The sequence below is a fragment of the Oryx dammah genome, unplaced genomic scaffold, assembly GCF_014754425.2.
Source record: "Oryx dammah isolate SB20612 unplaced genomic scaffold, SCBI_Odam_1.1 HiC_scaffold_6, whole genome shotgun sequence".
In the NCBI taxonomy this organism is placed as follows: domain Eukaryota; kingdom Metazoa; phylum Chordata; class Mammalia; order Artiodactyla; family Bovidae; genus Oryx; species Oryx dammah.
In genome coordinates, this window is record NW_024070190.1 from 6,296,331 (window position 1) to 6,312,772 (window position 16,442).

Below are 16,442 nucleotides of genomic sequence, written 5' to 3' on the forward strand. Positions count from 1 at the left end.
GGGTGGATGGGCAGGTGGGGGGATGGATGGATGGGTGGGTGGATGGATGGAAGTGTCATCATCTATCCTCTTGCAATCTATTTCCCATTTATCAAACACTGTCACACCACTACCAAGTTCAAGAAGGCCTATGGCCTCAGTGCTGTATGAATGGAACAAAGTCTTTAGTCCCTGATATCTTTGCTGGATTTCCTTTCTTCCTGCTCCATCCACATGTCATGATTCAAGGCACAACTCAAATTTGACACTGACTAACTCAACTACTTGCCTTTACATCTAAAAAAGAAGTTTCTATCTTTCTCCCATCTAACCCTTCTTTTCGTCCCACCCCTGAAAAAGTGTTGAAGTTCTTACTTTTAAAATCCAACTCCTCCCTCTGTGTTTTTGGTATCTTTATTTATCTAACATGGGTGTACATATATCTCATTTGCCAGATTACAAATTCCCTGAGGGAAAGCAATGTGCTGTGTCTTCTCCAATAGAAAATGCTTATTGGTAGATAGTTGCTAAGAAAATTAATCCTCTCTGCCTTCCCAGGGAAAACAAATCCCATTAATTATTCTACTTCTCTCTCTTTTCCCTCTTAATCTTTAATCTCTACACTTCTGGTGACACCATATCCTTTAAAATCTGTTGTTTCCCATCCTTAAAAAAGAAACTTTTGCCATATTTTCCAACACCTTTAAATAAAAGCTTACTACTTTTCCTTGCTACCTTAGTAAATCTGACAAAACTACACTTTATCACCCACTCACTCCTCAAGCCTTTTGTAATTATGTTTTTGTCCCTATAACTGAGTTCCTTCCTAAAAGGTCCTTCCTGAAAGTAATATCTGAAAGGACAAATGCAAAGGTGTCTTTGTAGGGCCTGCCCTTGACTACAAGATGATGTTGACAGTACACTCCTTGGCACTTGAAGCAATGCCCAACCCTGACCTTTTTCTGTCTTTATTCAATGTACATATATTAAGACTTACTATGTGCTAGACATTGACAATACACTTATGACCCAAAAGACATAGTAGTCCCTGGCTCACAGGGAGAGACAATGAGACCATCAGCAAACATTTGAGTATCGACCAGGAAAGTGTTGCGAAGTACAGATGCCTCTACCACAGACAGCATTCTTCTCTGGCTACTCCTCTCTCTGCCTCTCAGCTCCTTTTCTTCCTCTGGACTCCAGATGGAAGTGCTCCTCAAGGCTCCATCCTTGGCACCTCTCTGCTTTTCAACAAGGACTCTCTCCTTGACAGTCCCATCCTCCTCTCGGACTTCAACTGTAACCTCCTGAAGCAGGCATCTTAAACCAATCACTTCCTGCCACACATCTCAACTCTACAGACTTCAATCTCCTTTTTCTGCAGTCCATAAACAGACAACTCTCAGTCCTGAAAAGTGAAAGTCGCTCAGTCATTTCCAACTCTTTGCGACCCCATGCACCAGCCGGCCAGGCTTCTCTGCCCATGGGATTCTCCAGGCAAGGATACTGGAGTGGGTAGCCATTCCCTTCTCCAAGGGATCCTGATTCTGAGGTCAAACCCAGGTCTCCTGCATTGCAGGCAGATTCTTTACCATCTGAGCCATCAGGAAAACCCAGTCTCAATCCTAACAACACAAATCTTATCATCCCCCTTAATCCTCTACTGATCTGAGTAGCATCCCTCTCTGCTCACAGGCTGAGTCTCATCTCTCTCCAGTTCCCAGGGTCCCAGATTTGGTCACAGGACCATCCCTGAAAGCCACCAATACTTTCCATCTGCCTCCTTCTGGCATTTAAGGTTCTAGGGTCCTGGATCCAAATGATCTTCCAGCCTCACTGCCTCAATCTGCCAATACTTCAGCTCTAGGCAAAGTCAGTTGTCGCTGACTCTCCTCAGAGCATTCCTTCTATGAGGCATGCTGTCACCCTGCCCCTAGGCACACATCCTCAAGTCTATTTCTGTTATCAATAAATATCAGAGGTGACAGTATCATGCAGCCATTGATGGATGGTAAAGCCGTGCAGCAAACTGGATGAAATGAGATCCAGTTTTCAAACTGGATGAAAACTTGTGAGATCATACTATACAACAAAAACAAGATGCAAAATTGTCTGCAAATAGGTTTTTTTAAAAATAATTATCCAGATAAAACTATATAAGAAATACATCAAAATGACAAAAATAATTATATTAGAGTGGTGGAATGTTAGATGAGTCTTTTCATTTTTCTAGATTCTAAATTCTATTTAGTGTGGTTTTTAAAATATATGTATGTTTCAGGACTTCCCTGGAGGTTCAGTGGTTCAGGACTGAACAGCCAGGACATGGAAGCAACCTAGATGTCCATCAGCAGATGAATGGATAAGAAAGCTGTGGTGCTTATACACAATGGAGTATTACTCAGCCATTAAAAAGAATACATTTGAATCAGTTCTAATGAGGTGGATGAAACGGGAGCCGATTATACAGAGTGAAGTAAGCCAGAAAGAAAAACACCAATACAGTATACTAATGCATATATATGGAATTTAGAAAGATGGTAACGATAACCCTGTATGTGAGACAGCGAAAGAGATACAGATGTATAGAACAGACTTTTGGACTCTGGGGGAGAGGGAGAGGGTGGGATGATTTGGGAGAATGGCATTGAAACATGTATACTATCATATAAGAAACGAATCGCCAGTCTAGGTTTGATGCAGGATACAGGATGCTTGGGGCTGGTGCACTGGGATGACCCAGAGAGATGGTATGGGGTGGGAGGTGAGAGGGGGGTTCAGGATTGGGAACACGTGTACACCCATGGCAGATCCATGTTGATGTATGGCAAAACCAATACAATATTGTAAAGTAAAATAAAGTTAAAAAAAAAAAAGAGTCTCTGCTTCCCCAGCAAGGGGTGGGGGTTCCATCCCTCATCAGGGAAATAAGATACCACATGCTGTGCAGCACAGCCAAAAAAGAAAAATAAATTTAAAAAAATATTATATGTGTGAGTGTATGTATGTTTCAAAATAGTTTTAGATTTACAGAAAATTTGAGAAGATAATATAGAGCATTCCTATACACCCTACAGTGGTTTCCCTTATTAGCAACATTATACATTAGTATCACACTAATAATACCATATCAATATGGTATGGTATCAATATAATGTCAATAATACCAATACCAATCATTTAATGTGGTTTTTAAAACTTAAAAAAATGATAGTTTGGTAAAACCAAATAACCAGCATAAACAGAGGAAAAAGTCATTTTTTCATAACCTCTAACTCCAACTTAGCATCCTCATAGTTACTATTTTTCTTATTATCTCAGTCTCCTCTTGGCATGTATTCTTAACTAAAAACCGAAACAAATTTTGCCCTGCTATCATTTGCCATACATGTGTGCATGTAGTTACAATTTTATTATTTGATTTAAAAGTTCTGGGAAATATTTTCTATAAACATAAAGAACCATGAAAATTTTTTTAAACAGCAGAACCAGAGCCACATCTAGAATCTAACACTGTGTACACTGCTGTTTAACAAGTCTAGAAGCTCTGCTTGGGTCTGGTCTCCTCCCTACTCCCCCCACTATCTCAACCCCCACCCTGAGTATTGCACATCTAAGAATACCCAAGCTCAGGACACAGACTTGGTAAGTACCAGCTGTAACAAACTGGACAAGTAGGATAATTCTAATTGACGGGGTATTGATTTCAAATTACTAAAAGAAAAGGATTCTTTATGAAATTTTATGAGATGTCAGTTTTCCATTTTTGACAAACAAGGTATCACAATGTTTTCCCTTGACATCATTCAAAAAACCTGGTTAAAATCAGATCTTACATAGAAATGGATTTTAGTTTATAAATTAGAAAAATCAAAGAAACAGCAAATGATAAATATTCTAAAGAATGTATTTTCAACTTGCTTTTAAAGTCTGAGCTACAGAAAATTAAGTGCTGTTGTGTGTGTGTTTTTTTTAAACATTTCTCCCCTAGTGAGTTTTCTTTGTTCTAACTGCCAAGTTGGTTTCAAAGATTCTTTCTGGATACCTAGCGGTTAGAACAAGTCCTACAGATTATGCAAAGAAATAACCAACTGAAGTAGTAGGTACAGTGCTACTTTTTATAGGAATATATGACATCCTGTTTTAAAACAGAACTTAAATAAAAGTCTCAAATAGGTCCCCCCCTTTTTTGGGGGTGGGGGACCTTCCCAAGTGGTTCAGTGGGTAAAGAATCCGCCTGCAATCCAGGAGATGCAGGCAGCTATGAGTTTGATCCTCAGGTTAGGAAGATCCCCTGAAGGAACGCATGGCACCCCACTCCAGTATTCTTGCCCGGAAAATCCCATGGAGAGAGGAGCCTGGTGGGCTGCAGTCCATAGGGCTGCAAAGAGTCGGACACGACTGAAGTGACGGAGCACGCACCCTGCTTTTTTAGTTGAAAAATCCTTTTTCCATCTTTGAAGATAGTCTATACTTGATGGCAAGGGCACCCCACTCCAGTACTCTTGCCTGGAAAATCCCATGGACGGAGGAGCCTGGTGGGCTGCAGTCCATGGGGTCGGGAAGAGACGGACACGACTGAGAGACTTCACTTTGACTTTTCACTTTCATGCATTGGAGAAGGAAATGGCAACCCACTCCAGTGTTCTTGCCTAGAGAATCCCAAGGATGGTGGAGCCTGGTGGGCTGCCGTCTATGGGGTCGCACAGAGTCGGACACGACTGAAGCAGCTTAGCAGCAGCAGCAGCAGTATACTTGATCAAACCAGAACTATAATACTAAAATTAGAAAATATACTGAACAGTGTCCTAAAACATATTCTGTATCTAATCTTATATGATTTTGGAAAATCCCTAAAACTAAACAAACAACATAACATTCTTGTATCTTGTCACAAAAAAATGTGAGGAGCAAAACTTTGTTAAACAAATTAAGGATTGCAAGAAAGGAAAAACTTATACTAAGTTTTCAGTTAACATAAAGTTCACTAAAATAGTTGAAATTCAGTCACTGTCAAAGTCCAGCACTGGGTTATAATTCCAAGGAAAATGCTGAGTATCAGCATTAATAAATAAGAAAATGGTATTCCCAACTGGTGACTAAAGACTGCCAAGTTAAAGTTAGAAGTAGCACCATTGACAATTTTCAAGAGAACTGTGTTTATGGTTAAAATTGCTTATCTTATCAACTACTGTATAAGTCTGCTTTACGACAAAAGTGACTTGATTATCTAAGAATATCACTATTATTGATTTATTACTGACTGATGCTTTAACAGCAAGACTTAAAAAAAAAAAAAAAAAACGTTAATCACTCAGTCGTGTTCGACTCTTTGCGACCCCATGGACCACAGCCTGCCAGGCTCCTCTGTCCGTAGGATTCTCCAGGCAAGGCAAGCTTCAAATCAGTCTTGTTAACAATTAACTTGGTATTATAGAGAGAGCAGGACCCAGCCAGTCTGTCTTGAGGCAACACATTCCATTTTGAGACTTAATGTCCTATAGTTAGGCGGATGTGAGGAATTGTGAAGTTTTGCCAATGTGCTTTGAATGAGTAAACAGAGATAGACTGGTAAGTGTCAGAAGTAACTGAAGCACACAGTGACCCAGAGAAGCTTCTGGAAGGATGTACAGTAAGTCCCCTACATACAAACCTTCAAGTTGAGAACTTTCAAAGATGTGAATGTGCGTTCACACGTCCAATCACATAAATTAGTTCACGTGTCTGATGCACATTGTCACATGTGTGCATCCCCTCCAAGTGGCTGTGCTTTTGTGTACTTTACTGTACATTACTGTATGTGGGCAGTAGTAGTACAGTGCCTTTATTTCAAGCCCAGGGTGTCTGGAAGCCAATGTAAAAGCAGCGGTGATGCAGCTGGTGGTGCTAAGAAGCACCAGCTGTTGTACTATATACTACAGTCCTTTTCAAAGTACTATACTCTAAGGTTAAAAATGTTTTATTTTTCATGTTTGCTTTATTATATATTATTTTCATGAAAAGTATTATAAAACTATTTCAGTACAGTACTATATAGCCGATTATGTTACTTCGGTACCTAGGCTAACTTTGCTGGATTTATGAACAAATCAGACTTACAAACTGCTCTCAGAACAGATCTCATTCCTATGTAGGGGACTTACTGTTCCTCACGAGGTGAACAGTAGAAGGTGCCAAGTGATTCTCAACATTTTGGTACATTTTTGTCTGATCTGAAGTTTAAAATAACAAGCACTCTTTTAAAAGCAGAAAACAACAGCTGTATTTTGTAAAAGGACAATTAAAATAATATGTTAAAACTTGGTATCTGAATGCAGTAAAAGCTTTATAAAACATTACAAAAATGTCTTGAAACTACCCAGTTTTGTTGAGGCTTTAAGAAAAAGTTCCCATCTACTGCATACCAACGACAGGCAAAAGAAAGCAACTTTCCTTTCTAACTCAATAACACTGATGGTCTGTTGTTGGCATATGGATAATATTTATTTCAAAGAGTAGAGTAAAGCTACCCAGTTACTAAAAGTAATAGAAGCTATATAGATACACCACATTACTGGGATTCTTAAAGATCATTTCCAAACTTATCCAAAAATCCTGTTCTTTATTTTTAAAGCTCTAGAAGATAATTACTAAATAAATTCTAGTTGGATTACCAAGTGCCTAGGGGTAAAAATATAACTGACATTATTCTTACCTGGTGCTGCACATCGGAATTTGCTGGGCAGTTCAAAGTAATTGGATCACACTCTTCTTCTATGGATTAAAAAAATATATATATGCTAAGCTTGATGAAGAAAGCACATGCTCTGTAGTATAAGGCCTAAAATGAAGACTTAATATTACATTCTGTTTACGTCTGGTAAAACCAGGAGGACCCTGAGTGGCCCAGTTACAAGTTCCCCTCCTCGCTCTGCTCCTGTGGACAAGACCCCAGCTAAACAATTCTCCTTCTCAAGAGGATCAGGCACAACCCTTGCTTATTCCTGAGGGGTGGGTTTCGGTTCCCTGACAGACCACTGAATTATTCAGACAATTACATCCTTTGGAGAAGGAAATGGCAACCCACTCCAGTATTCTTGCCTGGAGAACCCCATGGACGGAGGAGCCTGGTGGGTTATAGTCCACGGGGTCACAAAGAGTCAGACACGACTGAGCGACTTCACTTTCACTTTCCAGGAGCCCTGGGGCACACAGCCGTTTATAGGACAGCCTTGTCACCCGCAGCCCCTGGTTGTTCACTCTGTCCCCAAGTGCAGCCCCTGTATGACCCTGCACGGCATGCAGCTTCGTCCTCCCCCAGGCCATGAGGTTCCCTGACTCATAAGCTGCTGTCAATCTCACCCGCCAGATGTCCTGTGCATGGCCATCCTCATAACCCCATGGCAGGATCCCTCCCTGGCCAACGTAGTGAACAGGAGGTGATTCAAACTTTCCCCTCTGATAATCTTACATCAGATTCCAGGGTGTTGGCTGTTTGACTGACAGTTTACTAAGCCCTTCAGAGATCAGGGAGTGGGATTATACTTATCTTGATAGCTCAGCCTCCTAAAAGTCAAACTGAAACCATTTCAGTTCTAAAGTGGGGATTGCCAGTGAAAGTCAGAGGAACAGGATAGATATGTGAAACGTCTAATACTTCCCATAATTAATTGTGAAGAAGGAAATTCCATTCTTACACTGTCTTACATATGTGGTAACATCACAGCTCCCCAATTTGTGGTGAAGACAAATACATTAAAAGCTGAGGGACTTCCCTGGTTGTTCAGTGGTTAAGATTCTGCACTTTTGCTGCAGGGGGCACAGGTTCCTTCCCTGGTTGGGGAACTAAGGTCTCACATGTCATGTGATATGGCAAAAAAAAAAAAAGCTGAATTTTTCCATTAGATTTTACTCTTTAACTATAGAATTCAGTATCACACTAACCTTGAAAGCTGACAGAAATACAGTACACTATGAAACAAAAGTTTAGTGGCATGTAAAATTTTAGAGTTATAAAGCCTTACACAGAGAATCATTTAACTCGAGGTTCAAAAGTTAGGACTGAATGACAGATTGATTGATTCATCCATTATTTATTTTTACATTCTGTAACATGCATTGACCTACTCCAGACTGAGCTGATAGTCTGATAGTTCATGTAAGGGGCTATATTTATTGCTGCCTACATGATTCTGACTAAAAGGTCATTTTCCCTTAATATTATTATCTGCGAAATTTAAACTAAAAGCACAATCTTTTTACTAAGAGTCCATATGGTATCTTCTTCTTAATTTATTTGGCTGCACTGGTTCTTAGTTGCAGCATGAGAGGGCTTGTTCCCTGATCAGGCATAGAACTCGGCTCCTGTGCGTTGGGAGGGCAGAGTCTGAGCCACGGGGCCACCAGGGAAATCCCTACACTATATCTTTCTAAGCTGGAGCAATGGAGCTCTCACCTAGGCTTGTGTTCCTCATGATACAGTTCCAGTTCTCTTGCATGAGAATCATTTGACTGTTAACAATACAGATTCCTGGGCTCCACCTCCAGACTTTCTGGTTTGGAACTTCGGGGAGTCCAGAAATCTGACACCTAACAAGCACCCCATAGAATTCAGATGCATACGAAAGGGATTTTTCACAGTGACAGACTTTTTTTTTCAGTCATATTAATTCTCACAGTGGCCGTGCGTGCTGTGCGTGCTCAGTTGCTTCAGTCGTGTCCAACTCTACGTGACCCTATGCACCGTAGCCTGCCAGGTCCGTGGGATTCTCCAGGCAAGAATACCGGAGTGGATTGCCATGCCCTTCTCCGGGAGATCTTCCCAACCCAGGGATCGAACCCACGTCTCTTATGTCTCCTGCACTGGCAGGCGGGTTCTCTACCACTAGCACCACCCGGGAAGCCCCTCACAACGGCCAGTGTCATCACCGTTACCCGAGCACTTTTGAAAAGGCAGGGCTTTTTATTTCCCAACACAATGTTAACTTGAAATTAAAAGGCAACTTTTCTTACACGGCCTCCCAAACACTCCTGTGGTCATATCCTTCTCCCTCCCATCCACCCTCCAGTAAAGAAAAAAGTTTTGCGGAATGGTCACCTTTGTATTGGGGGAGGGGATCATTATAATTTGGGGGAGGGGATTTAACTGTTGGTTTGCTGTAACAGGAGACTGCCAAGAGTCTGGGTCAAGGTTGGGTGGGAGGCAAGCAGTGAGCTGGTGGGATGAATGGGACCAGGTAATATCATATCACACAGATGAGAGAGGTTTTTAGTTTCATTTTAAAACAAACTTAATAGCAAAATACCATCAATCAATTGGCAAAATGAGAAATCATAAAATACAATACATTGGCTTGCTAGTTTGGGGGCAGACATTTTCTGGGGGTTGGCCATAAAGTTCGTTTGGGTTTTCCTGTTACAGCCTACGGACAAACCCAAACAAACTTACTGGCCAACCCAACATTTCTGAATTATTTTAGTGATTTCCTAAGTACTTGTTTATTTTCTCCTAACTTTTCCAAACTGAACTACTACATTTTGTTAACAAATTTTTCCAAATATCACCCATGTTGAAGTTCAAATTACACAAAATTATTAACAATAAAATCAGTCTATTTCTCTCTCACTTTATATTTGCTATATAATTTTTTTTGAACAATGAAACTCAGAGAAAATAAAGGTGATAAAATTTTGATTAAATCAAATATATTTTTGTACAATTTCCCCTCACTAGGAATAGCAGCTGAAATATCAGAATTCTTTTCAAAAGACATTTTTCTCTCAAAATGTGAAGAGCCACCTTCCCTCTAGAATCCTCAAGCCAGTAGTTTCTACAAGATATAGGAATTCATGAAATAAACTGAACCCCAATCTTAAATGAGTCCTGAGTTTAGTGCCTAAAGACTCTCACAGAGAACCTATAACAGACGCTTGACATAATGAACAGCCTGAAATCTCTAAAATCAGGGGAGGCAGAAGCTACACATTTGTTCCCAAGAAAACAAGTATTATAACATGTTTTACCTCAAAAAGATGCTGATCGTTGAAATTACACTAGATGCCTACAGTTCATTTATGGTAAAAAGCAAAAAATTCAGACCCACTTTTGTTTGGACCATGTTGAGGAACAGTGTTATATTGTCCATGGGGAAACTAGGAATATACTAGAATTAGGATGAAGATTTTGTGAAACATGCTTCTTTTCTTAAGAAAATATATTTTGAAGACATTTTAATCATATGGAAATGGTTCAAGCTAATTACAAATGACTCCTCTATTAAATATAGTAGCCCCAGAGAATTCACTTACGTGTCAGAGTCTGAATCTGTACTTAATATAATTCGATTACATTTACTTTTAATCTATAAATTAGCCTCTTCACTAATTTATGTGGGCTTTGTATTTCTAAAAGCAACAAGAAAATTACCATAATCATTTAATACTGATATTGGCTCCATTATGGTATCTTTAACAAAATACTGCAGACATTAAATTGTTGTATTATCAAATGCAAATGTTGGAGTAAGTTTTCAAACTTCCGGACATGGTTCATTACATTTAAGATCATGTGTTTCTTGGAGAAAAAAATTATGTGTTTAATAATGCTCTTCTACCCCATGAATAAAGACAGAAGAAAGGTCTAGAGTATGGTTTTTAACAGTCATGTTACTTGTCAACTCACCACCGTTTTAATTGAGGTTTTGTGAAACTTAAATTATTGAAGAAACAGTTACAGTACAGTTACTGTATTATCAGGCTGCTAAGCAACAATCTTTTTCTCTTAAAACAGGAAATCACATTCAAGATGATCGAAAGAAGAAGATTTCAGATGGATCAAACCATGGCAATGCATTCCCAGAGTCACTGTGGCTCGGTCTGTGCGTAAAACAGTGGTTCCACTCTCACCTCTGCTATGAGAGCTTTCCGCAGTCCTCAGCCCTGATTGATCACAGTTCTCTTGCCAGACTTCCCTCTACCCTGTCTGAAGCTCCTGGGTGCCAGGCGCTATTCTTGTGTTTGATTCTCACGAGCACCCTGGGAGGTGGGATCTACCTTGCCCTAAGCTGTGAAGTCATCTGCTGAGTCCTCTCAGAGCTGGCGAGGCTCGTCAGCCGGTTCTCTCCTACATGCCCCATTGGAGGGTACACCACATTTTTGAAGCTTCTTGGGCAGGCTCTCAAAGGGAGGTCTGAGACCCACTCACTCAGGGACGCATTAAAACACAGGCATCAACCCTAATCCCCCATGTGTCTCACCCTCCCCTACCACACGACCTCGTGTAAAACAGATAGCTAGTGGGGAAGCTGCAGTAGAGCACAGGGAACTCGGCTCAGTGCTTTGTGATGACCTAGATGGGTGGGGTTGGGGTGGTTTGGGAGGGAGCTTCAAGAGGGAGAGGATATATGTATACATATAGCTGATTCGATTCGTTGTACAGCAGAAACGAATCCGACATTGTAAAGCAATTATCCTCCAATTAAAAAAACAACAAACACGTGAAAAAAAAAAACCCTGCAGGTTTCTGGGCCTGATCCTAGACCCACCACATGATGATTTTGGAGAAGCAGGGCCCAGAACCTGCATTTTAAACTAGCTCCCCAGATAATTCTTCACTGCACCCTCCCTGAAGTCCAGTGAATACTACCCAGGATAGTTTCCTATCTACGCTGGTGTCTTGGCCTGCGCCTCTCACTTTCTTGCTGAACTAGACAGTCACAGGGTGGGGAATTCAGGATGCTGAGAAGTCATTCAGGGAGAAGAGGAAAGGAAAGGAAACATGCAGGAAGCCAGCCTCCCCTAGAACAACCAGGAATTGGGCTCAAAGGCGGCCTTCAGGCTCTTTTCCTTATACTACTGCCATTCCTGGGCGAAACTGTGCTGATGTCATTTCAGGAAGCAGGGGGAGGAGTCTGGTGAGCAGAGAATGAGAGAAGGGGAGTCAGCAGAATCACAGACTTGACCACAGATGGGCCCTGGCAGGGAGCTCCCTTCCGACCTGCAGTTTGGCAGTCCTGTGATACCCATCACCACAAAGAGGCTGGGGAAACCCACAGCAGGCTGTGCTGGGAAGTCCTCTCTCTCCAGGAAGCCGGGGAGGCCCTGCCAACTCTGACGCTGGTCAGATCTGCTTGCCCCCCACCCCATCCCTTCAGCCTCGGTTGTCAGCACAACATAAGGTAAGTGCTCCAGTGTGATGGCCATCAGCTCGTTCTCCTTACTGGATACAGCCTTGCAGACTATAACCTTGGACAGGCTCAGGCTCCTTTCAGGTGGGTCTGCACCACATCTGAGATGTTAATCTGTGGATCATGAAAGAAAGCTCTTTTTTGCTTTGGGACCTGACAAGCATCCTTGTCTGGCAATGGAACCTGTGGTTTGAGTAGAACTGTCTCCATGCCCTCCACATGCACCATCTAACTTCAAGGCTCAGACCTGGTCAGCCCTCCATCCTCCTGAGGACCACAGTCAATATGATCGCCCCATGACGAAACTGCTCCTGTCTCAACTGCCCCTAAAACTGAGCCACGTGTGCTGGGGGAAAGGCTCCCTTTTGTTCCACTGTCGTAAGCAGCACCAGGTGAAGCTGGAGGTGGCAGAGACCATCTTTCCCACCATGTGGGGAAAACTGGCCTGAGAATTGAGTCAACACAGAAGGCTGAGCCATGAGAATCAGAGAGAGGGGTGGGGAGAGAAAGAAGAGGAAGAAGGAGACGAGGAAAAGAAAAAGAGAGAGAGAGCCTGAGACACCATTTTAAATGTTTGGATTTAAGAGACTCAAAGACTCTAACCCACCAAATCCTTCCCCTCCCCTTTTTTGTTTTTACTGGTTTGGGGCCATACCATGCATTATGCAGGACCTTCATTCCCCAACCAGGGATCAAACCTGTGTCCCCTGCATTGGAAGTTCAGGGTCTTAACCACTGGACTGCCAGGGAAGTCCCTGCCCCCCCTCCCCGCTTTTTAAACTAATTTGAGTTATATTTCTGTCACTTGCAACCCACAGTCCTGGTTGTCTTCATTTTAAGCATGCCAAAAACACCATAGGAAATTGATGTATCATTTGATCTAAAGTCATTTCTAGATTTTAATTAAAAAATTCATACTACAGATGATCAAATCAGGCCCTAAATTATCAGTATGTTTCTGTTCTACAATTTTAACAAATGAAAACTTAACTCTGACTAGTGCTTTGTTCAGGACAGGAGGAATAATCACAAGCACAAGTTGCTGCATTAACTGTACATACCTTTAGGGAGTCCTGTGTCTTGAATGGGATACTTGTCTGACTGTAGAAAACCAACAAAAGGGGAAAGTTATTTTTTTAAACACCATAGTCAATTAGAAGATCAAAGTGAAAAGAAAGCTTTGTCTTGGGAAAATCATGATTTTCATTTAAAACCTTGCAAGTTTTTAGCCTTGAATTTATCCATAGGCCTGACCCATGGCTTGTTTTTATTCTCAATTTTATAGAGATGAAATCAAATTTGATGAAACGTCAATGAGAGAACATGAAACAATAAGCCTTCAGCTCTGACCACTAAACCACATTTCCTCTCTTGTCTGCAGAGCTATTTTACTTCCTGCGGCTCAACACTGAGGGACTGTCGTGTCTTTTCTCACCATTTGTGTGACATGCATTTGGGTCAACAAGCACGTATTCTGGCCAGCTCTCACAACTGGAGAGCTCTGTCCTGGGTTGACAGGACTGAAAAAGGAACTATCCTGTAAGTTGCACGAAGATCAGTCCTCTATTATGCACAATTACGCACAGTTCCTCAATGCTTTCGTTGAGGGCAGTACTGTCACAGGGAATTCAAAATAGCAAATGCTCTTGCAATCACATATTTCTGTGTTGGTACTGATAAATATGCAGGTATCTAAGCTTCTGGAAACTTCTACTTCAGATTACACAATGTAGTTGTTTTCTGTAGATTTCTATGAGAGAAGCTTGAATGTGCCCAATTTCCCTAGCCTGCCTCTGACCCTGCCTCAGTTCCACCATCATCTCCTCTGGGCCTTTGGGTCCATGGCTCTCCAGCTTAAACAAAGTTGCACCTCCCAACTCTCCTGTAGGTCTCACCGCTGTCTTCCTTGGACAGAGGAGGAAAACAAAGGCAGAACCAGAGATTCTTTTTTTAAGGAAAAAAACCCTGAGTTTATTAACATTATTAAGCTTTAAAATTAACATGGCTTCCTTAACATAGTCCAATATTCTATGGATGTTCGAGTTTACATGGTTGTCATCTATGTATTTAATTTTGCTTATTGACCAGGAGTTAAAGGAAGGCTGACATTCAGTCGTCACTCAGTATCCTTGAGGGGCTGATTCTAAGACTTTCCATGGATACCAAACTCTGGATACCCGAGTGGGATTTTAGTTTCCCGACCAGGGATGGAACCTGGGCCCCTTGCATTGGGATCATGTAGTCTTAACCACTGGACTAAAGTCCTATGCCATTTTATGGAAGGGACTTGGGCATCCAGGGATTCTGTTTTAAATGCCTTTCCTTGGAGTTTCTTTGGAGCAGGAGCCTCCAACCTCTTTCCACAAAAGAAATTAATCTTCTTTAGGTTATCAATTCAACCTTTGAAGGGCTTGGGGTTTAAGGTCAGACACACTGGTGGTTAAGCATGTCTACACAACTGAGCCCCAAGAACACTCTGGACACCAAAGGCAGGATGAGCTTCCCTGGTTGTCAGTACTCTGTGTGTATCATCACATACCATCACTGAGACCGGTAAACACTGTCCACACAGCAGAGAGGATAACTGAAAGCCACCTGCTTACAACTCTCCTGGGCCCTGACCTATGCTCCTCCTCCTTTGGCTGACTTTAATCTGAATCCTTTTGCTATAATACACCACAATCATGAGTGGAAAAAAAAATCAATCAGAAAGAACTTAAAAGTCAAATACTTTCCCCCCAGACTAAATCCTTCCCCATACTCTGCCCCCTACAACGTGGAAAACACACCTGTACTATAGTACTTCTCAGACTCTTTTCAAAGTATTTGTCTCAGACTGTGAGTGTTTCAAGAGAAGGGACCATCCCAAGGTTCTGACTAAGTTCAGTCTACAAGAACGAACAAGTGTGGGTTTCCTGGACAGACTGACAGTTAAGCGAGCTTAGAGGGTACCCAGGACTCAGCATGGCCATTGCAGATGGTGGACATAGAGGATCAAGGCCCGGTGGTTGGAAGACTGGTCAGCCTGCAGCAGAGACGAGGCTGGGGGTGGAAAAGGAAGACACAGCTGGATATGAAATGATGGAGCCGGTTTCCATGGAAGACCCTGGAAGTGAGAGGAAGGGATTGTGGGGCTATTCTAGGATCTCAGGAAACTTGACTCACCAAACACTGCTGCCTGCTCGGTGCCCACCTCTGCATATAAGAACATGGTCGGCACAGACTTGCAGAAAGCCAGGCAAGCAAATCATCCCCACACAATAGCATAAAAAATAGAGAAGACAACAGCTGAAGGCCCCAGGATAAGGCAGAGAAGGCCTTCCAGGTAATGAATGTTTAAGTTGAGTGGCAGGGCGCTTATGCTTAAGTTGAGCTCACTAGGTGAGGAAGCAGGCAAGGGCCAGCATTAGGGGTATCCCAGGATGGCAAGAGGACGTGGGGCATCCAAGAAGCAGCAAATAGCTACACATGACTGGGATGCTGAGACAAGAAGACCTCATGTACCATGTCAAGGACTATCAATTTAATCCTGAAAGCAGCAGGAATGTTATGGTTGAAATCTGTGCACACCCCATGTACGTCAAAGTCCTAACCCCTAGTCCCTCAGACTGTGACTTTATTGGAAACAGAGTCTATGTAGACAGAATTAGTTAAGATGAGGTCACACTGGTGTAGGGTGGGCCCTTCATCTAACAGGACAGACATTCTTGTAAGAAGAGGAGAGACACAGACACCAGGGAGAAGAAGGCCACGTGCCACTGAAGGAAGAGAGAGGAGGGGAGCATCTACAAGCCCAGGAACACCACGAACTGCCGACAACCACCAGAAGCCAGAAGACACAAGGCAGGATTCTTTGCTGCAGGTTTCAGAGGGAGCACAGCCCTTGAGTTTTAGTCCATTTGCAGGACCTTGTCAGGCAGCCCCAACACATGAATACAGGGAAGCTGCCGTAAAGGCAATTTGTCCTGGAGTCACAGAGGGGTGAGGAGAGGCAGCCAGGACTCAAGCTGAGCTGTAAGGAGGGGGCCCCCAAGGAAGGCAGACCCTGGTGTCAGGGGATCTAGTGGACAGCAAGACAATCACAGGTCAGGCAGTGTGAAAGGTGAATTAAGTAACCCTTTTACAGGGGTCCCCAACCTCTGGGATCTGATGCCTGTGATCTGAAGTGGAGCTGATGTAATAATAACAGAAATAAAGTGCACAATAAATAGAATGCACTTGAATCATCCCCAAACCATCCATTTCCACCTGGTCTGTGGAAAATTTGTCTGCAATAAAACATCCCTGGTGCCAAAAAAG

The 16,442-nt window shown here is 42.3% G+C and overlaps 1 protein-coding gene across 1 annotated transcript in view; it reads right to left on the minus strand.

The window, feature by feature from the left end:
- Positions 1 to 16,442, minus strand: part of LOC120865112 (ectodysplasin-A receptor-associated adapter protein-like) — a 151,511-nt gene that overhangs the window by 31,895 nt on the left and 103,174 nt on the right. Inside the window, exons 5-6 of the mRNA XM_040242122.1 lie at positions 13,205 to 13,244; positions 6,674 to 6,732 (exon numbers count right to left, since the gene is read on the minus strand). Of these exons, the coding sequence (XP_040098056.1) occupies positions 6,674 to 6,732; positions 13,205 to 13,244 (99 nt within the window). The remainder of the gene's footprint in view (positions 1 to 6,673; positions 6,733 to 13,204; positions 13,245 to 16,442) is intronic.